This window comes from Sminthopsis crassicaudata, chromosome 5 (assembly GCF_048593235.1).
Source record: "Sminthopsis crassicaudata isolate SCR6 chromosome 5, ASM4859323v1, whole genome shotgun sequence".
NCBI lineage: Eukaryota > Metazoa > Chordata > Mammalia > Dasyuromorphia > Dasyuridae > Sminthopsis > Sminthopsis crassicaudata.
Genome location: NC_133621.1, coordinates 203,797,143 through 203,819,569, shown reverse-complemented (window position 1 = coordinate 203,819,569; position 22,427 = coordinate 203,797,143). Strand labels below are relative to the sequence as shown.

The following is a 22,427-nucleotide window of genomic DNA, read 5'->3' as shown; positions in this document are numbered from 1 at the left end:
ATTCAAACTTCCTGAGAAATGATGGAGTATAGCTCCTAGGGGAAAACATAACAGTGATGAGGTCATATGAACTTAGGGTGCTTTTGTTATAATAATCTGTCTGATTTTAAAGTCTCCTGGCCTTAGTATAGTCCAACAAACATTACTGAATGTCAAATAGATAATTTGCTGGTCAGCGATAACCAAATTCTTGAATGTGAATAGACTACTTTTCAGTTCTATCTCTAGGCCACAAAACTGGCACATAAGTGACATGAAGAACTGGATAAATTTGTCTCCTTACTCCTAGTTTTATTACTAAATTCTTCTGGAACTTAGCCCTGACTTCAATTGGTGTTACAGTTACAATAAACTTTGCCTTTTGACTTAAAGATGGATTCAAGCCTGCAATTTTTTTTTGAGACACCTCACAATACTGGTCTGTGATCCCAACCTTTTGGGGTCTCTTTCTGAACCTCAACAGTTTCATGAGTTTCTTTTATCATCGAATAGGGATCTTCTTATTTTCCTTGATTGTTTTTCCTAAAGCTCTAAGGAGTTCATTTAGAATCAGTTGAGCATTTTATTAAATGTTTGTTTTAGACCAGACACCAGGATACAGAGCAAAAACAAAAATAGTCCTTTGCTGTTAAGGAGCTTTCATTCTAAAGGAAAAGACAACAGGTACATTTGTAGGTATATATAATACCAACAAAAACAAAGTTAGCTCAGGTTTAAAATCTCAAAATTAGCATCATTTATAATTAAAAAATATTTACTGGTAACATTATATTCCAGATACTGTATATCCTCATTAAATGGTTACATAATCTAAGAGGGATCAGATGAGGTCAAAGATTTAAAACTGGAAGGAAACTTAGAAATATAGTCAAGCCCCTTTTCTTTAGAAATGAGGTAACTGAAGCTAGGAGTAACTAAGTAACATGCCCAAAGTCAGAAAGGGTTTGTTTCTTTTTTTATGTGAATGCAGACCTTCTGATTCAACATCAAGCATTCTTACCATTAAAACACATAACCATCCAAGTACATACATAACTACAATACGAAAGAATAAAACATATAAAAGTGCTATGAGTTCAAATGCAGCAATGATTAGTTGGAATAGATTAATCTTCAAGAAACTGAACCTTGAACAATTTTGATAAGGTACAAAAGAGGGAAGATCAATATAAACAAAGATTCAAAGGCAAGGTATATGTCTATCTTGAATGGAATGAAGAATACAAGTAAGAGTTTAGAAATAAAAAAAGCAGGTTACAACAATAAATGGACTGTTTGGACTTTATACATAAGCAATAGAAAATTAATGAAGGTTGCTGAATAAAGAAATGATTAAAGGTACTTCAAGCCAAGACAGTGGAGTAAAGAGAAAGAGAATAATCTAATTCTCAGATACATATTTTAACATAGACCAAAAAAAGAACTTTAGTTTAAATTTTTTATCAAATGAAAAAATAATAATAATAACAACTACAGTCACTTGATCTAAATCAAGGTGGGAGGAGGAGAAGAAAGGAAAACAGCCAAAGAAAGGGGAGTAGAGTGGAGGGAAGCACAGATCTTGGAAACTTTACAGCCTTGATGAAAAGCAATCCTAGGATACTGTAAGTCTGTAGCAGTGCTGTCTACCTGATATCAGAAAGCCCAGAAAATTCCAAAGGGGAACCCCCGGGATAGTCAAACACCTGCAGAGCTCTGAACTTAAGAGGATGTTTAAGGTTACAACTAAAGGATAGTGATCGACCACCTAATCAAGTGGATCTGAAAGTTTGCATGTCATCAACCTATGCACTACTTGGTACTCTGAAGAGCTCAGTTCTCTGTTACAAAGAGAATATAATTGGGCCTAGTATCTGCTAGCATTTTGTCCAGAGATACCAGTGGAAGTCAGGGCCTGCAATAGGACCCCAGATAATACAGATCAGGGTGAAACAGGAGCACATCATTCCATCCAGGAGTATAAAAAAAAGCAGTCAACATTGACCCTGATCTTAAGTCCCAACTCAGGAAACAAAGCTGAAAATAAAAACAAAACTAGGCTAAATAACAAATGAAACAATAAAGAAATTTTATAGATATAGGCTCTAGGTCACAAGCTTATAGAAAGAAAGTAACTTCATAGTAACTATGGGTGGAACTGCATGGCCACAAGGACTATTAAGATTCCTAGAAAAGATAAAGCAAGTCAGTCAGTAAACATTTATTAAGCATCTACTATGTACCAGTGACCACACTAAAATCAAACAAGACACTATTTGTAAAAAGCAATTATCATAGTGCCTGGCAGAAAAGCAAAAAGAATGCTTATCTTTTCCCTACTCTAAATTAGAGATGCAAAGAAAGGTGGTAACTATATCCTCTTTTGAAGTTCACAATTTAATGTGGGGAGACAACATGCACATAACTATTTATAAAAAAGTCATATATAAGATAAATTAGAAATAATTAATAGAGGGAAGACACTAAGGAAAGACTTCCATTACAAGGTGGAATTTCATTTGACACTTGAAAGAAGCCAGGAAAGCCACAAGGTAGAGAAGAGGAGGGAGATCATTCCACACATGAGAGAAAGTGAAAAATCTCTAGAGTTGGGAAAATAGGAGGAATAGTAAGGAAATCAGTGTCATAAGTTCCCAGAGGCCATGAAAGGTATAAGAAAACTGGAAAATGGAACTATGCCCAAAAAGTTATCAAACTGTGCATACCCTTTGATCCAGCAGTGCTACTACTGGGCTTATACCCCAAAGAAATACTAAAGGGGGGAAAGGGACTTGTATGTGCCAAAATGTTTGTAGCAGCTCTTTTCGTAGTGGCTAGAAACTGGAAGATGAATGGATGTCCATCAATTGGAGAATGGTTGGGTACATTATGGTATATGAAGGCTATGGAATATTATTGCTCTGTAAGAAATGACCAGCAGGATGAATTCAGAGAGGTTTGGAGAGACTTACATCAACTGATGCTGAGTGAAATGAGCAGAACGAGAACATCACTATACACTTCAACAACAATACTGTATGAAGATGTATTCTGATGGAAGTGGATATCTTCAACATAAAGAAGATCCAATCCACTTCCAGCTGATCAATGATGGACAGAAACAACTACACCCAGAGAAGGAGCACTGGGAAGTGAATATATTAGCACTACTGTCTATGTACCCAGGTTACTTATACCTTCAGAATCCAATACTTAATGTGCAACAAGAAAATTGGATTTACACACATATATTATATCTAGGTTATACTGTAACACATGTAAAATGTATGAGATTGCCTCTCATCTAGGTGAGGGAGGGGAAAATCTGGAAAAATGAATACAAGGGATAATGTTATAAAAAATTACTCATGCATATATACTGTCAAAAATGTATAATTATAAAATTAATTTTAAAAAAAGAAAACTGGAAAATGGATGGGGGTTGGTGGAGGTATCAGATTATAAAAGCTTTTGAATGATAAATAGGATTTTATATTTGACTCAGGGAGTCACTGAAGTTTGCTGGCGAAGAAAGTGACTGTCAGACTTGCTTGTTAAAAAGAACATTTTGACTGCTAAGTGGAAAGGACTGGAGGAAAAAAAAAAAAAAAAAGACAACTGGTGGCAAGCAGACTAATCAGCAAGTTGTTGCAATAGCCCAGGCATGAGATGATGAGGGCTTATAACAGGGTGATGGTAATGCCAGAAGAGAGAAGGCAGACCTTGACAACAAATTAAACATAGGAGTTGAAAAACCGCTAGGAATCAAGGATAACACCAAGGTAACCATTCTAGGAACTGGGGAAATGGTGGCACTCTCAATACCCACAGGGAAGTCTGAAAGTGGAGAATTTTTGGGGGGGGTGGGGGAAGAGGAGGAGGAAGAGGAGATAATAACTTCAGTTTTAGACAAGATGAATTTAAGATACCCACCAGATATCCAAATAAAAGCTGTCTTAACAGGCAGTCATGGGAATCTAAAGGTCAGAAGAGAGATTAAAGCTGGGTAAGTAAATTTAAGAATCATCAGTATAGAGATGCAAATTGAATCTATAGAACTGAGTCAGATCACCAAGTACAGAGTAGAGAGGGAAAAGAGAAGGGAACCTAAGCAGGAGTAGCTGGCATGACCCTGATGAAAATCTAGCAAAGGAAATGGGAAAAGGTGCAGAAAAATAGGTAGGAAGAGAACTTGGATAGAGGTATATCTTAAGAAACTAGAGAAAAGAACGCATCAAGAAAGTGATTCCTAATGACAAAGACTGCAGAGGTCAAGTAAGACAAAGGCTGAGAAAAAGTCACTAGATGTAGCAATTAAGAAAACCCTAGTATACACACTGCAAAAAGCAATTTCAGTTGAATTTATAAGATCAGAAGCCAAACCTGAGAGTTAAAAAAAAAAAGATGAGATTTAAAAAGAGATCAGCCTGGGAGAGAACTCAAGAGGTAAAGACTTGGAAATCATTCTGTGGATAAAGAATAGGGTTTGGGATTGCAAAGAAGAGGAGGAGGTAGAATGACAACAGATTGTGATCAGATAAGGGAATTTCAGAGTTCATGAACATGAAAATGGAGTATTTGAGAGAAATGACAATAAGGATATGATCATCTCTATGTATAACTGCAGTGGAATGGGGTAGATAATGTAAAATAAAGAAATTTAAGAACTGTAATGTTAGGCTAGTTGAGGAAGTATTAATAAACATATTGAAATTTCTTAGTATGATGGTGGAAGATGGGGAGAAGAAAAAAAATATAAGCTAGGCACTGAACTGATAGAGGAGGTCTGTAGACAACAGGGATTGAATGAATACAAAGAAGTAGAAATTTACTAAGTGGCAATGAGGAACAAGGACTCCAATTTCCCCACTTTCTTTGGGAGAATGAGTGAAAGGGCGACTGGTGCTAGAATTGGCAACAGCGGACTTTGTCATTAGTAGGGAGCAGGATCTCAATGAGAGCCAGAAACTAGGAGAGGGAAAGGGAAAAAAAAGATAAAAGCAACTGTCTATGAAAATACACTCCAAAAAACACAGGATGGTTGTTTTAAAGTGGGACTCAAGTTTGGGGCTTGGGTGTGAATGAAGGAGTAAAATGAAGGGAATGAGTAGTGGGGGTTATAAATATGAAAGAATTAGAAAGAAAATAGACAGCTCAATGTAGCACTTAACTTCCTGAAAATTAGAATGAATTGAACAAAATTTATTCTATGAGATAATAAGAAATACTAAAACAAAACCAAAAGGTTGAAAAATATTTTTAAAAATATATTTTCTAAGAACTTTCAGATTGCCTGTTATTTATGAAAAAAGTCTGGTTACTATGTTTCAAGAAAATTGATAGGCCCAGACATAGTAGAATCAGAGGTCAAAATGAAAACAGAAAGAAAAAACCTTACACTTTCTTTATTTAAAAAAAAAAAAAAGAAAGAAAAGAAAAGAAAAGAAAATTCTCAGGAACATAGTGAAAACCCAGAGATCCTGAGTTAAAGATAAAATACTTCACAAGCAGCCAGAAGGAAAAAGTTCACAAAGAATCATAGTTAGGATCATACAAGGCCTTGTACAGGCAACCACAACTATAAAGAGTTTGTAATACAATATTACAAAATGAAATAGTTATATAAGCTTACAACTAAGAATAATTTATCTTGCAAAATGTGAATATATCCTATAGAAGAAAAAGGCAACCTTCAATGAAACATAGAAACTCTAAGCATTCTTGATTAAAATGCAAACAAAGGAATTAAGAAAAACATAATAAACTAACCAATCACATTGGAGCAACTAGAAGAAACTGTTCAAAGATGAAGACTACTTTATACTGGAGGGGATTAAAAATAAATGGACTTATAAAAACTAATGTTGTCAAGAGTAAAGTGGAGTGCAGAGTTACAGTAAGACAAAAGGACTAAGAATGTTTTGTTTTGTTTTGTTTTTTCCTCCTCTTAAATATCTTAAGAAAAGGTAGGGGGAAAGAATAAACTAGGGAACAACGAGGAAAGAATTCATTATTTCACATAATTGGGATGTTGGAGTAAAAGACTATAAAAACACAGAGTAAAGGGTATGGGGAGCAAACATCACGCAAACTTCACTATCATTGAACAAGACAAAGGATGGTTACTTAAAGAGACAGAAAGACAGATAGACCACCTACCATCCTCCCCTCCAATTACATTTGGTATAAGAATAAAATAGAGAAGCAGGTATGGCAGAGAAGGAGTCACAAGAGAGAAATAAGTAAAAAGCAAAACAAGTTTCATCTTTGGAAGGTGGATCATAAAGGAAGAATTTCAAGGAAAGGAAGCTTAAGAATAGGTAACTTGTTCAGCTGAAATGAAGAAAAAAAGATCTTTGGAGTGGTTGCAAATTGTTTAAATTTTAAATCATTAGTGTTAACCATATTCCTTTTCTTTCACTATCTTCTTTAAAAAGGAGATGAGTCAAAAACAAGAAAATGAAAAAGAAGTTATGATGTAGGGAAATATATGATAAACAATCATAATGATCAACACAAATGGGATGAACTCTTTCAGAAAAAAAAAAAAAAAAACAGAAATAGTTAGCAGAAAACATTAGAAAATAGAATTTTCCAACAATACCAGAAGTACATTGGAAACAAAGATTCATATGCTATTAGAATAACAGGATGGGGAAAAATTTATTATGCCTCTGCTAAACTAAAAAAAAAGATAGCAATCATGATCTAAAGCAAGGCAAGAGTAAAAAAAAAAAAAAAAACAACAGACATAACTAAAAATGATAGAGAAACCACATCATGCTTAAAGACAACAAATTATTATTCTTAATACTGGAATTGGTTTGGGGAGAGGAGGCAGGGCACTGAATTCTCTAAATCTGAGCTGAAAGTGATGATGACAGTGACAGTCTTGGTGTATGTTGGCAAGCAGGTGCTACGCTACAAATGTGTACATGCTTTCAAGGAAAAAACTGATAGACTGCCAGCAATGACATGATAGAAACTGAAGAAGCCAATGTGATCATTCTAATAACTGATTCCTTCACCAAACAAGCTAATCAAGAGATGATAAGAAATTCTGGAATGATCAGAAGATAGACACAATTCTTTGGAATAGGCAGAAAGCAATGCCAAAGCTAAATCTATCTATAAAAACTGATGTGCAATTAGAACATACAGACCTCAACCATTTCTAGTCACTGCAATCAAATACCTGACCTTGGCTAAAGTTTACTTTAGATGGAATTTCAGGGAGTTTTCATTTAATTCTAGAAGCTTCGAGTTTGTCCCTCATGGTTATAACATGGTAAAGAGAACTATCTACTAGCTTGTTGAGGAAAATAGAAGCCTGCTGCCAGGTTCCACTGCAGTTACTATTCTTCTGGTTACTCTAGATATACAAAAATAAATAGGAAATAAATTGCTACTACTAGCTTCAGCTCCTGTACTGCATTAGAATTTGAAACTTTTCATGACTGAATCAGTCAGTCAACAAACATTTATTGAGCATTACCTATGTGCTAGGCTCTAAAGATACAAATATAAGCAAAAAGGACTTCCCTAGGAGTCCTAGGGAAAAACTGGAACAAAATGCTTGGCAATTGTCAGTGCTGTAAAAATTACCCATGCATATATCTGGTAAATAAAAAGCTATAATGATAATAAAAAAAAAAAAAAAAAAGGATTTCCCTGCCTTCAAAGAGGTTACATTCTAGTTGGGGAAGATAATACATAATAGAGAACTGAATGGGGAAAGGGGAAGAAGGAAGGAGAAGGGTCAAGGGACAAGCTGGTAAATTCTGGAGGGCTGGAAATAGAAGTGGATTAACAGACGGTTAATCTGGAATCTTTGCTAAAAATGGAGGTTCTGGAAGGAATTCATCAATGGGAAAATGGGAAAAGAAAGCCAATAGAAACTGAAAGATTTTTTACAATGAGAAGGCGACAAATGTTAAGAGAAGTTCTAAAGTAAGAAGGTAACTGAAGTATGGAAATCTGAAAGATGACTAGTCTAGGGCTCTACCTCAAAATGGAGTTTCTGGGGGGGAAACTTAACAAAGGAAAAAAGAGGCTTGCAGCCACAGAGATTTTCCAGGCAAGAAGGCTATAGAAAAAAGAGAAATATCCTAGGAAATATTGGGATCTCAGGGCATGGGAGTGGGAGAGACCCACAAGCTGAGGAATCCATATAAAACTATAGGAGGGAAAGACTGAACTAATGATGACTTTATACCATATTATTCAAAGGGCAACATCATCCTCCCAATCCCTCAGACTCACAATCTAGAATCAATTTGGATTCCTCTGCATCTGTTATCGAAGACCCAGTTGCCAAAGACTGTCAATTTCATCGCTGCACCATCTTTCAAATGTATTCCCTTCTCCTCTCTGACCACCATCACTCTAATTCAAGCCTTCAACACCTCATGCCTGAACTACTATAATAGCCTACTAATAGATGTGTCTGCTTCAAGTCTCTCCTCATCCCAATCCATCTCTTCATTCAGCACCTAAAGTGATTTTCCTAAAGCACAAGTCTGATCCCCTACTCAACAAACTCCAATGGCTTCCTATTTGCTTCTAGAATAAAAAAAAAAAGATTTGTTTGGAATTCAAACCCTTCAGAACCTAACCCCTTTTTAGCTTTCCAATCATCTTATACTTTGCTCCCCAACATGTATGCTATGATCCAGTGATACTGATCTCCTGACATTCCAGGAACAAAATATTTTCTCTCTTGACTCTTGGCATTTTCTCCGTCTTCTCCAAAGTTTGAATTACTCTCCCTCCATCACTCTGACTACTGACCTCCTTGGCTTATAAGACTAACTAAAGTTCCATCTTCTATAGGAAACATTCCTCGATTCCTCTCAATCAAACCTCCTAAGTGCCTTTCTTCTATTATTTACTGCCTTTCCCCCTCTATATATAGCTTGCTCTCTATACATTTGTTACATAATGTCTCCCCCATTAGATTGTGATCTCTTTTAGGGCAAGAACTAGGTTTTTAAAAATCTCTTTTTGTATCCTCAGCATTCAACATAATGTGTGGCATATAAAAGGAACTTACTAATTAATCAATAAATAAATACTCTAGTTAATCCAATGAGAAGGCTGGACTACCTGATCTCTAAGCTTTCTACTATATTTGATATTCTATGATTATATGATATATATAGTATCATTAAAGATCCACAAATGTTGATCTTATTTGAAATGTCATACATTGCTTTGTTAAGTAAAATTATTTAAATCTGAATTTTTCATTTTAATAGATGTTATAGACTGAGCTTAACAGTTTAGTTCTAATACTGGAATGAAATGGGAGTCAGGTTTACCTAGCCACAGAAGGGGAGAGACATTTAACAGAGATATAAAGTAAGGATATCACATTGATTCAGCAGAGCACAGCTTCCCTGTGTTAGCCATGCTGTCAGTCCATGGTCAAAAGACTCAAAAAGAAAGAGTTAGAGCTCCCTATACTCTTTTGTACTCACAAAACCAAGAAGTCAAATCAAAAACCTGAGTCAATCTCTTGCCCATACTAAATGGCAGGATCTTATGAAATACTGATCCTATCACACCAGACTATGAGTGCTGTTGTTTATTTAAAAACTCAACAAAAAAAGAGCTTTAAGATGTTTACTACAATGTTGATAATAGATAAGTAATACCTATTTTGAATATATCTTTCATATCTAAAAATACTGCATTTAATTTTTTTTTTTTAACTACATAGTTATTTAGTCATTTCAATCATGTGCAACTCTTCACAACCCTATTTGGGGTTTTCTTGAAAAAGTCATAGAATGACTTGCCACTCCTTTCTCCTTCATCTTACAGATAAGTAAACTGAGGCAAACAGGATTAAGTTACTTGCTGCCCAGGGTCCCATAGATAGTTAAGTGTCTGAGGTCAGATCTGAACTCAGGTCTTCCTGATTCCAGAATGGAATCAGTAAGAATTCCCTATTAACCAATAACAATTTCTAGTAATTGCAATAATAGAATAAGGCAGTTTGATAAAACTTTTTCGTGTGTATGTTGTACCTTATACTAAAAAGTGATCATCAAAATTGCCAGATTTGAAGAGAAAAAGAATAAGATAATGATCACTGAGACAAGTAGGGGAACTAGAACTCTATTTAATTCAAATGCCAATAACCTTCCAACATATGGTTAGGTATCTCTCAGGGATTGACCAGAGAATTCTCAACATGAAAACTACATAGGATAATTTCTAGAATGACAACTTACTTTTTTTCATCCATTAGAAACTACAAGGATCTTTGACATATTTTGTGGATAAACAGATTCTGTTAAGACTCATAAAATACTACCTTTACATTCTCCTTCCTATTTCTACCTCTCCAATCCAACTAAGTCTTGTTCAAGAGAGGTGAATACTTTGCGATTACAAAGAAAAAGCAAAAATAAGCACAAACAATCCACCACTACATTCCTCATCAGGATCATAGATTTAGTGTTGGAAAGAAATGTGGAGATTGTTTAATTCAACTTTCTTATTTTATAGATGAGAAAACGAAAATCCAGAGAAATTGTGACTTGAATAAGATCACGGAGGTATAATTCAGCAGAACCCAAATCATCTTATTCCAAGTTTAATGGTTCTGATAATACATAAAAATGTGTGAGGAAAAAAAAATGAAGACCTTTCATCTTCTTCCTCCTCTGAAGAAAAGACTCGAAAACAAGACTTATGATGAGAGTTACTACTTGGCCTGGAACAAGAAAGATTGTAGGGTAATGAATTTAAAGCATAATGGGAATATAGAAATTATCTAATTCAATCCTCTTCATTTTATCTTTGAGGAAGCTTATCGCTAGAGTCAGTAACTGACTTGTCTCAGTATCATAGGAGTACTTTGAACACTAATACTCCAATTACAGAGTCCAAATTCTTTATGTTGATTCCACAAATATCCATGAGATTTTAAAAAAGTAAAATGTCATTAATTTGAGTGACCAAAAGCAAACTGCTATATACTGACTTCAGCAACAAAAAGAAATTTCCATTTACCCAGAATAGTTGAGCAACAGGATACTCTGGTGAGCCCAGCATTCTGTTTGGAAGACTGAATCAATATTCTAAGAAAACAATAAAATGTAATATCTTCAGTTTCTCAGGGTTATTATAATAAATATCATTTTAAAAAGTACATATAATAACCACAGAAAACATGGGTATTCTTAATTGACTGTACATAGACATGTATAAGCACCTAGTTTTCTAAGACAACAAATCACTGTCTTATATCTCTTTAATAAAAACAGAATACATAAAAACAAAATCTACTTAGATTCTAAATAATCAGATTAGACTTTTATTGAACTGTATATATTAACAGGAAAGAATTATATCACTATAGCACTCTCATTAAGAGAATTTATTGAGTTATTTTAAAAAATAATAGCTTATATAGTCTTTAGGAATGGTCACATTCCTCTAAGGCTAGAGTTCTTGGATCTTTTTGTGTGTGTCAGATTCCTTTTTCTCTTTAAGCTTATGGACAGATCCTTAAAATTAATAAAACAAAATACAAAGGAAACAAATTAAATTGAAATAGTTATCAAAATATTAAAAATATAAGTTCACAGATCCCAGATTAAGAACCTCTGTTCTAAAGAAAAAAAAAATATAACAGCATAGAATTTGGCTTAGATACAAAATGAGATTTTCATCTGCTAGAGACTATTTAAACTTGGTCTCATGTGGAACACAGGCCTCATTCCAATTAATCCAAGACTGAACCCATTTGCAAGTTATATCCTTTTCAGCTATAGTCTTAATATTATTGACTTAAGTACTATACCAAACTTAAAATGTCACCTGGAAATGTAGTGTATAAATATTTTTAACACTTCAACCCTGGCCTTTCCAAAGTGTGCTAAAGACTCTTGACCTAATCAAACATTTCCAGGGAGATGAATACATTTCAACTTGCAATCAGTAGGAGCCCTATTAAAAATTTAAAGTGTCCTCTACCACTACTGCAGCCAAACAGGGATATCTTACTCTGGATTCAGAATGAAAATTTTAATAGATTGGGAAACAAGGAAATGAGAGCCCTAAGAATTCAATATGGAATCAATAGTTCAAAAGAAACTGTTCAGAAAAAAATGAAGTTAGAAGTTGAAAAAGCAGGGGTTTACTTTTAGTAAGGCTTAAGATTTTTGGTATACTACCATCTATTCAGTTTCTGTCCAAATTACAAACTATGCTATTTTTTCTTATGCATAAAAACTTATTTGGCATAAGTATAATATGGTCTTTATTTGTTCTTTTAAAAAAAAACCTTTAACTTTTTTGCTTTTTAAATAAGAACAGAATAAAATTTTCATAATTACTACACAAAGAGAACAGATTTGTTCGGGCAGTCAAGGAAAATCACATACATGACAAAAAAAAATCATGAGTAATTGAGAGACTTTGATTACATTATTGTAGTTTCTAGATTTAATGTCAAGATTTTATCTTTTTAGTAAAAAGGAAGTGAGTTAAACCAATGGGAAAGAAATCTCAGTATTGATAGCACAAATATAATTCCTAATGAATATTAAAACTAATAAGTGTTAGTTAAAGTTTCTTAATTATAGAAAATGGAGTACATTAATATGCTTATGCTGCATTTTGCTAACCTCACCTAGTGGAGGTCAGACTGATTCAGACTATGTAACCTTTTCTAAATATTGGCTGAATAGAGATCTTAATGATATTATCTCAGCCTACCTTCCTGAAAATGCTCAGGATTTTGAATTTTCTGGATGATTTTTGTACCCACTAAATTCTTAAAGGTGATTTCTTTCTGAAGTAGACAGAACCATAGAACTGTTACCCTAAAATCAGATAAAGCTAAGACTGAAAGCAGGCAGAGGTTATTTTTAATTCAACAAGTTCAATCTAATACACGAGAATTCAGAACATCTGGCCGCTCAGCTCACCTCCTGCTACTAACCGAGTATTTCATTCATATCTTTAAAGAATATTAAAAACCAAAACGAAATTAAATACAAATTTAAGTCTGAACCAATGAGACTTCACCTCCAAACAGAAGTTTATCCCGCAGTCCCACATTTCATGCCAACATAATGAATTACATTGTCTAACTGCTTCCAAATGATTAAGTGGCTTCCCATTGATCAAAAACGGGCAGAACAATGCAACCGACATTAAATCAGGGGAGAAAAACCGTTACTTCTGGCAATACGGATTAAATCATAGGGCTGCCTTTAAATATTTAATTCATTCTGAACAGTAAAAACTAACAGAGCCTCTCCAGCTCCACCGCAAACCACAGCTCGGGCCCAGTCAGTGTGACCCAGTTCCTCTGCTGGACACCACCTCAGCCTCCTCTCTCCTCCAGCCCTGTTCGTTTTGTTAGTCCGCGGGAGGGCTGCGATCTGCACGCCAGGGTGCCGGGGAACAGCACCTTTCTGCCCACAGGGAGGGAAGCAGGAAAAGACGAGAGGAGCGCGGAGCGGGGCGGCCGCGCGGGACTCCATCCCCCGGACCCCCGGGGGAGACGAGAACCGGCTGGCCGGACTCACCTAGTGGAGGTGCCCTTCCTCACGTCACACATCATGCATTTGAAAGCCTCAGCGCTGTTCCGAAAGGTGCACACGCTACAATCCCAGTATCCTTCATCCGAGGATGGCTTCGGCTGCCGCTTCGGCCTGCAACGCGCCACCCGAGAGGGAAAAAAGAGGCCCCGGGGTCAGCGGCAGCGCCCGAGAAGCATCCCTCCCAGCCCTCTCCCCTCCGTCCCCAGCCCCAGGGCACCGGGGTGGACTTCCCTCCCCGCTCTCCGCCCACCCCGACCTCCCAGAGACGCCCTCCGGCCTCGCGGCCGCTCCGCTCCCGTGGGGGAGGGGAGCGCTGGGAAAGGGAGGAAGAGCGCCAGGGAGACCGGGGATCGCCGCGGCCGCTCTGCGGGCTGAGAGGAGCTGCCGCCGGAGCCGCCCACCAGCCCGTCGCCATCGCGGTTCCATTGTAGAGCCACCGCTCCCCTCAAAGCAGCCCCGGGAGCACGGGCCAGAGCGAGCGGCCACCTGAGTCTGGGCCGACGCGAGGCGCCCCGCTCCCTCCAGGCCGCCGCTCCTCGGCGCCGGGCACGGTTACCTGGTGGGGCTCTTCTTGTCTCCCATGGCTCGGCTAAAAATACACCCCGGAACTCGCTATCGCAAGCTCGGTGTTTGTCAATAAAAATGATAATCAGCCCGAGCGGAAGCAGTCAGGCAAGTGGGGCGGGGAGAGGCTCGGGAGAAGCTGGTAGGCGCAGCCGACGTCGATCTCCCCCCCCCCCGCCCCCCCAGCCTCCAGCTGGCTGAGAAACTCCGGCCCGTGCCCACGTGACCCGATCCGGCCAACCCGGAGCCGGGCCGGAGACTTCAAACCAGCCAGCTCGGCTGGTGCAGGGGAGGCCGGCGTCGCTGGGCGCTCCGGACCTGCGTCTGCTCTCCGCCTCCCTTCGCCTGCCTGCTGCTGCTGTACGGCTCCGGGCCGCGAGGATGGAGGCACGGCAGGTGGCCGTCACTGTCAGACCCCAGAAAGCCCTCCTCCTTCCCTCCCGCGGGGGCTTTGCTGGTCTGTGGACCGTGCCGCGTGTGCCCTGAATGTATGGCGGCCCTCCGAGAGCGGAGAGTCACCGCCAAATGAAATAAGGCATCTTAGTGCAGTGAAAGCACCCTGAACTTTTACATTGCGTTCGCGATTTCTGCCGCGTGCACACCGACTTTTATAACCTTGGGCAGGTACAGTGCGTGAGCCCCGGCTTCCTAATGTGTGTGTGTAATGAGAGCCAGCCTTTCCCTCAGCAGGAGCAACAGCATCACAGATGTACTGAGCGCTTACTCAGAACCGAGGCACTGCGCTGAGGATTGGGCAAAGAACGGCGAAAAAACTGCTGCCCTTGAAGAACTGCTATATATAAATACAAATATATGTATATATATATTATACATATATAATATATATATATATATATTATATACATATATTATATATATATATCATATATATATTATATATATATATTCTCTAATGCTATATATAATCTGTAACTATACGAAAATACTAAACATCTTTTATAGATCACAATGTAATATATATGTACATATATTTAGTGAAGAGCCTTTGAAACCCTTTTAACGACTTCAAAATTAAATATATATATATATTTGGAGGCTAAATAAATCATAAAGAATGAGTGTGTCAAAGAACAAGTCAGTGCAAACAACAAACCATACCAAAACTTTTGGGGTACGGCCAAGGTTGTACTTAAGTTTATGTCTCAACAATATGTGTGTGAGAGACAGAGACAGATAGATAGACAGACAGAGGGGTGGGGGAAGAGAAAGGAGAGAGAGAATGACTATGGGAGGAAATCTCACAAGAGAGAATATCGTGTTAGGAAGGAAAAGAAGTTTTTGCAGAAGATGGGATTTGACCTGAACCATGAAGAAAGCCAGGTGATAGAGGTGAGAAAGGAGAGCATTCCAGCCAATGAAAAGTCATCAATTCCAGAAATAGAGTATCAAGCTCTAGCAACGGCAAGAATATACTAGAATTATACAATAGTGGAGGAGTAAAGTATAAGAAGACTGAAGTGTAAAAAGGCAGGAAGCAGGTAGGTTATTTAAAAGCTAGAGGATTTTATATTTGACTTGGAAAGTAATAGGGAGCCACTGGAGTTTTTTAACACAAAGTGACCTAGTCATTTCTATACTTTAAGAAAATCACTTTGTAACACATTTAACACCACATACTAAGATAAGATCAAAATGGGTCCAAGATTTAGGCATAAAGAACGAAATCATAAATAAATTGGAGGAACATGGGATGGTTTACCTCTCAGACTTGTGGAGGAGGAAGGAGTTTGTGTGCAAGGGAGAACTAAAGACCATTATTGATCACAAAATAGAAAATTTTGATTACACCAAATTAAAAAGTTTCTGCACAAACAAAAGTAATGCAAACAAGATTAGAAGGGAAGTAACAAATTGGGAAAACATTTTTACAGTTAAAGGTCCTGATAAAGGCCTCATCTCCAAAATATACAGAGAATTAACTTTAATTTATAAGAAATCAAGCCATTGATAAATTGATAAATTGATAAATGGTCAAAGGATATGAACAGACAATTTTCAGATGATGAAATTGAAACTATTTCCACTCATATGAAAGAGTGTTCCAAATCACTATTGATCAGAGAAATGCAAATTAAGACAACTCTGAGAGATCATTACACACCTGTCAGATTGGCTAAGATGACAGGAACTAATAACAATGAATGTTGGAGGGGCTGTGGGAAAACTGGGACACTGATGCATTGTTGGTGGAGTTGTGAAAGAATCCAACCATTCTGGAAAGCAATCTGGAATTGTGCCCAAAAAGTTATCAAACTGTGCATACCGTTTGATCCAACAGTGCTACTACTGGGCTTATATCCCAAGGAAATACTAAAGAAGGGAAAGGGACCTGTATGTGCCAAAATGTTTGTGGCAGCCCTTTTCATAGTGGCTAGAAACTGGAAAATGAATGGATGTCCATCAATTGGAGAATGGTTGGGTACATTATGGTATATGAATGTTATGGAATATTATTGTTCTGTAAGAAATGATCAACTGGAGGAATTCAGAGAGGCTTGGAGAGACTTATATCAACTGATGCTGAGTGAAACGAGTAGAACTAGGGGATCATTATACACTTCAACAATGATACTGTATGAGGATGTATTCTGATGGAAGTGGATATCTTCAACATAGAGAAAAGCTAATCCAATTCCAATTGATCAATGATGGACAGAATCAGTTACATCCAGAAAAGGAATACTGGGAAATGAGTGTAAACTGAGAGCATTGGTTTTCTTTTTTTGTTTTGTTTTGTTTTGTTTTGTTTCTCTTCCCAGATTATTTTTACCTTTGGAATACAATCCTTCCTTTGCAACAACAACAACAACAAAATTCGGTTCTGCACATATATATTGTACCTAGGATATACTATAAGATATTTAATATATATGGGAATGCCTGCCATCTAGGGGAGGGGGTGGAGGGAAGGAGGGGAAAAACTCGGAACAGAAGGGAGTACAAGGGATAATGTTGTAAAAAAAATTTTTTTTTACCTATGCATATGTACTGTCAAAGAAAATGTTATAATTATAAAAATTAATGAAAAATATTAAAAAAAAAAAAAGAAAATCACTTTGGCAACTGAGTAGGGAAAAACTAGGGGCAGGGAGACTAACTTGAAGATTCTTGTAGTAATTTAGGTATGAGATAGTTAAGGCTTGCATCAAGATGGCACCCAGGTGGAGGGAAAGAGGATCTATATGAAAAATGTAAAGGTAAAGATAAAAATGATAACACTTTACAGCCAATTAGATATAATAGAAAACATATTTCAAAAAATCAATGAAGAAAATTGCCCAGATTTTAGAGCCAGATATAGCAAAGTAGAAATTGAAAAAATCTACTGTCCATCCCTTGAAATACCAAAATGAAAACTTACAGGAATATCATAGCTAAATACAGAATCCCCAGGTCAAAATAAAAATTATGCAAGCTGTCTGGGGGTGGAAGAAAGAATTCAAATATTAAAGATCTACTTTCAAGATCCCAACTGTTTTAGTAGCTACAAATAAAAAGGAGCTGAGAGCTTAGAAGATGATATTCCAGGAGAGAAAAGATACAGGCTTACAACCTAAAATAAGACTTACTATAATGCTGCAGGGGAAGAAATGAATTTTTTAAAAATAGTATTACATTTTTTCCAATAATATGTAAAGACAATTTTAACAAGTATTTTAAAAAATTTTGAGTACAGATTTCTCTCCCTCTCAGCTATCCTTCCTCCCTATAAGCAGTTTGAAATAAATTATATATGTGTAATTATTTAAAACCTGCATACATATTAGTCATATTGTGAAAGAAGAAACAACAAAAGGGGGAGAAGCCATAAAAAAAAAAGTGAAAACAATATGCTTCAATCTGCATTCATACCCTATCAAATCTTTTCTTGGATGTGGCTAGCATTTTCAAAGGTGAGTCCTTTGTATTGCTGAGAAAAGCTAAATCATTCATAGTTGATTATTTCATAATGTGGTTACTATGTACAATGTTCTCCTGGTTCTTCTCACTTCACTTAGCTTCATTTTATGTAAAACTTAACAAGTTTTTCCTGAAATTGTCCTGCTCATCATTTCTTATAGCACAGTAGTATTCCATTAATTTTACATACCACAACTTGTTCAGCCATTCCACAATTGATGGGTATCTCCTCAATTTCTAATTTTTTGCCACCACAAAGAGAACTACTATAAATGTTTTTGTAGATGTAAGTCCTTTCCTTCCTTCCTTCCTTCCTTCCTTCCTTCCTTCCTTCCTTCCTTCCTTCCTTCCTTCCTTCCTTCCTTCCTTCCTTCCTTCCTTCCTTCCTTCCTTCCTTCCTTCCTTCTTTTAAAAAATCTCTTTGAGATACAGACTTATTAGTGGTATTGCTGTATCCAGGGGTATGCACAGTTTGATTGTCCTTTGAACATGCTTTCAAATTGATATTCTGAATGATTGTATCAGTTCTTAATTCTATCTCAGAGTTGTTTTAATTTGCATTTCTGTAATCAATAGTGACTGAGCATTTTTTTCATTATGCTATAGAAAATTCTTACTTCATTTGAAAACTATCTGTTTATATCCTTTGGCCATTTATCAATTAAGGAATAGTTTGCTTTCTTATAAATTAAACCTAGTTCTCTATAAATTTGAGAAATGAAGTCTTTATCAAAGATACTTGTAAAAAAGTATTTCCCAACTTTTTGCTTTCCTTCAAATCTTGTTTGCATTGGTTTTGTTTTTGCACAAACTTTCTAATTTAATATAATTAAAATTATCCATTGTATATCTCATAATGCTCTCTATCTTGTTCGGTTATAAATTCTTTCCTTTTTTGTAAAACTATGTAGGATTAACCTGATTTCAGAAGATTTTGCATTCAACAGGCACAAGCTTTAAAAAAGGAAATGTAGAAGTTTATTACTGTTCAGAATCTTAATATATAAGATATAAGAAAAGAGGAAACATAGCATAACAGTAACCCACAATTAATAAACAAAGTGATCATCACGACAATATATAACATATACCATCACCACTTTGAAGAAGCACCAACACCTGACTTTCCCTGGAGAGCCCCAATTACAGCTTTCAGGGTACAGGGGTGGGATTTTTCTTTTAGACAAAGCATCCTTTCCTGAAAAGAGGTTCCACTTTCCATTAAGAGGTCTTTATAGATTGAGAACAAAGAAGACATTACACTAAGTATTCTCATTTTATATGTGACTCTTAAGATGGAGCAGCCCCCTCAGGTACAAGATGTTCCATCACCAAAAGGCCCACCAAGGAGAATATTTGTTCATTCCTTTGGGAAGATTATATTTACTCCTGGAACTGGCCAGGTTTCTGGGGTAAATACAGGCCTGCAATAAATTAATTTAAGGCACCAGGAGGGTGGCTGAACCTTCTTATGTGCTTCTTGAAATTCTATCAGATAACTGTGAGTACTTTCCCATGTTCTCAGCAAACAAATTTATTTACATAAAAGTATCCCTGAGACTCACTGGGATTCCTCACTAGGATTCCTTGCAAACTAATAAACTATTGCTTGTTCTCCTTATGGAATCATCATTTATAGCTAAATCATGTACTCATTTCAACCTTATCTTGGTGTAGAATGTGAGATGTTATTCTTTGCCTAATTTCTGCCATACTGTTTTCCAGTTTTTCCAGAAATTTCTTTTCTTTTTTTTAATTAAAGCTTTTTATTTTTAAAACATATGTATGGATAATTTTTTTTAATTTTTAAAATTAATTTTATAATTATAAATTTTTTTGATAGCACATATGCATGGGTAATTTTTTTTTTTTACAACATTATCCCTTGTACTCACTTCTGTTCCAAATTTTCTCCTCCTTCCCTCTACCCCTTCCCCTAGATGACAGGCAGTCCCATACATATTAAATGTGTCATAGTACATCCTAGATACAATATATGTGTGCAGAACTGAATTTCTTATTGCACAGGAGGAATTGGATTTAGAAGGTAAAAATAACCTGGGAAGAAAGACAAAAGTGCAAACAGTTTACACTCATTTCCCAGTGTTCCTTCTCTGCTGATTCTGTCCATCATTGATCAACTGAAACTGAATTAGATCTTCTCTATGTCTAAGATATCCACTTCCTGTATGGATAATTTTCACCATTCACCCTTGCAAATCTTTGTGTTCCAATTTTTTTCCCTTCCTTTCCCCTATCTCCTCCCCTAGATAGCAAGTAATCCAATATATGTTAAACAGCAATTCTTCTATACATATTTGTCATGTTGGACAAAAAAATCAGATCAAAAAGGGGAAAAATGAGAAAGAAAACAAAATGTAAGCAAACAACTACAAAACAGTGAAAATACTATTTTGTCAGTTCCCACATTGTTCTTTCTGGGGACAGGTAGCTCTCTTCTTCACAAGGAACTGGCTTGAATCATCTCATTGTTGAGAAGAGCAACATCCATCCGAATTGATCATCATATAATCTTCTTGTTGCCTTGTTACAATGACTCCTGGTTCTGCTCACTTCACTTAGCATCAGTTCATGAGTCTCCCCAGGCCTCTCTGAAATCATGCTGCTAATCATTTCTTATAGAATAATAATATTCTATAACATTCATATACTATAACTTATTCAGCCATTTTCCAACTGATGGGCATCCACTCAGTTTCCAGTTTCTTGCCACTACAAAAAAAGGCTGCCACATTTTTACATGTGGATCCCTTTCCCTCCTTTATGAAACAATGCTGGATCAAATGATATGCACATTTTGATAGCCCTTTGGGCATAGTTCTAAATTGCCCTCCAGAATAGTTGATACAACTCCACTAACAATGTATTAGTGTCCCAGTTTTCCCACAGCCCCTTTAACATTTGGAATGTTTGATAGTCTCCTATTTCATTGAAGGTCCATTTTCCCTCTCTGAAATATTATGTTCAGTTTTATAGCATAGTTGATTACTGTAATCAAAGCTCCTCTGCCTTCCAGAATATCATATTCTAAATTCTCTTATCCTTTCATGAAGAAACAGCTGAATTCTGTGTAATCCTGACAGCAACTCCTTAATATTTGAATTCTTTCTTTGTGGTTGCTTATAGTATTTTCTCTTGGACCCGAGAGTTCTGAATTTTGGCTATAACATTCCTAAGAGTTTTCATTTTGGGATCTCTTTCAGGAAGTGGTCAGTGAATTCTTTCTATTTTATCCTTTGCTTCTAGGATATCAGAGCAATTTATCTTAATTTCTTGAAAGATGCTATCTGAGCTTTTTTTTTTTTTTTAAGTGATTATGACTTTCAGGGAGCTCAATAACTCTTAAATTATCTATCCTGGATCTATTTTTTATGTCAGTTGTTTTTTTCCAATGAGGCATTTTACATTTTCTTCTATTTTTAAATTCTTTTTATTTTATTTTATTGTTTTGTGATGTTCCATGGAATCATTAGCTTCCACTTGCCCAATTACAATTTTTAATGAATCATTTTCTTCACTTAGCTTTTGTAACACTTTTTCCATTGGACCCATTTTGCTTTTTAAGGAGTTTTTTTTTTTTTTTTTTTGTTTTTTTTTGCTGAGGCAATTGGGGTTAAGTGACTTGTCCAAGGTCACACAGCTAGGAAGTGTTAAGTGTCTGATTTTTGTACCTCCCTTTTCATTTGACCAATTCTACTTTTTAAGTTGTTCTTTTATTTTTCCATTTTTTGGTGCTTTTCTCAAGTTGTTGACTCTTTTTTTTTCATAATTCTCTTGTATAACTCATTTCTTTTTATAATTTTTTTCTACTACTTTTCTTATTTGATTTTTAACATCTTTTTTTTGAGTTTTCTAGGAGGACTTTTTAAGCCCGAAACCAATTTGTATTTCTCTTTAAGGTTTCACCTGCAGGCATTTTAATGTTTTTTTCTTCTGAGTTTGTGTTTTGATCTTCCCTATCCCCATGGTAGCTTTCTATGGTCAAGGATCTACTTTGTTTTTTTGATTATTTTTTATCCTATTTCATGATTTTTACAATTGATATCTTCTTTGAGGTGGAGGGAGCACTGTCGTAAGCTTCTTGTGCCAGGGTTCAGGGGACTGGTCACTGTTTTTCTTTATTGGGGCCTTTTAGGCTGAAAGCTTGCCTGTCACACTGGAGTCACCAAGCCTCATCTAGTACTGTTGAGGGGCCTCTAGGCCTGCAAGGGCTGACTACTAGCTTGCTGCATCAGGCTGGGGGCCTTATATCAAGTCTGATATTCCACTGATCTGTTGAGCCAGGCCTGCAGGGCCTCTATTGCTGATTTATATTATGGATAGGGACCACCTACTGACTTTTACCCAAGTGAGATAGAATTTTCCTGAAGTCATTCT

At 36.4% G+C, this 22,427-nt stretch overlaps 1 protein-coding gene across 3 annotated transcripts in view; it reads right to left on the bottom strand.

Moving 5' to 3' along the window:
• YAF2 (YY1 associated factor 2) overlaps positions 1-14,252 on the bottom strand; it is an 80,927-nt gene extending 66,675 nt beyond the window's left edge. The window contains exons 1-2 of one of the 3 annotated variants that reach the window (XM_074269581.1): positions 14,101-14,252; positions 13,530-13,655 (exon numbers count right to left, since the gene is read on the bottom strand). In XM_074269581.1, coding sequence (XP_074125682.1) covers positions 13,530-13,655; positions 14,101-14,126 — 152 coding nt within the window. In that variant the 5' untranslated portion in view covers positions 14,127-14,252. Of the gene's footprint in view, positions 1-13,529; positions 13,656-14,030 lie in introns of those variants that run through there. The other 2 variants (XM_074269582.1, XM_074269583.1) reach the window with 2 other exon arrangements.
• Between the last annotated feature and the right edge of the window lie 8,175 nt (positions 14,253-22,427).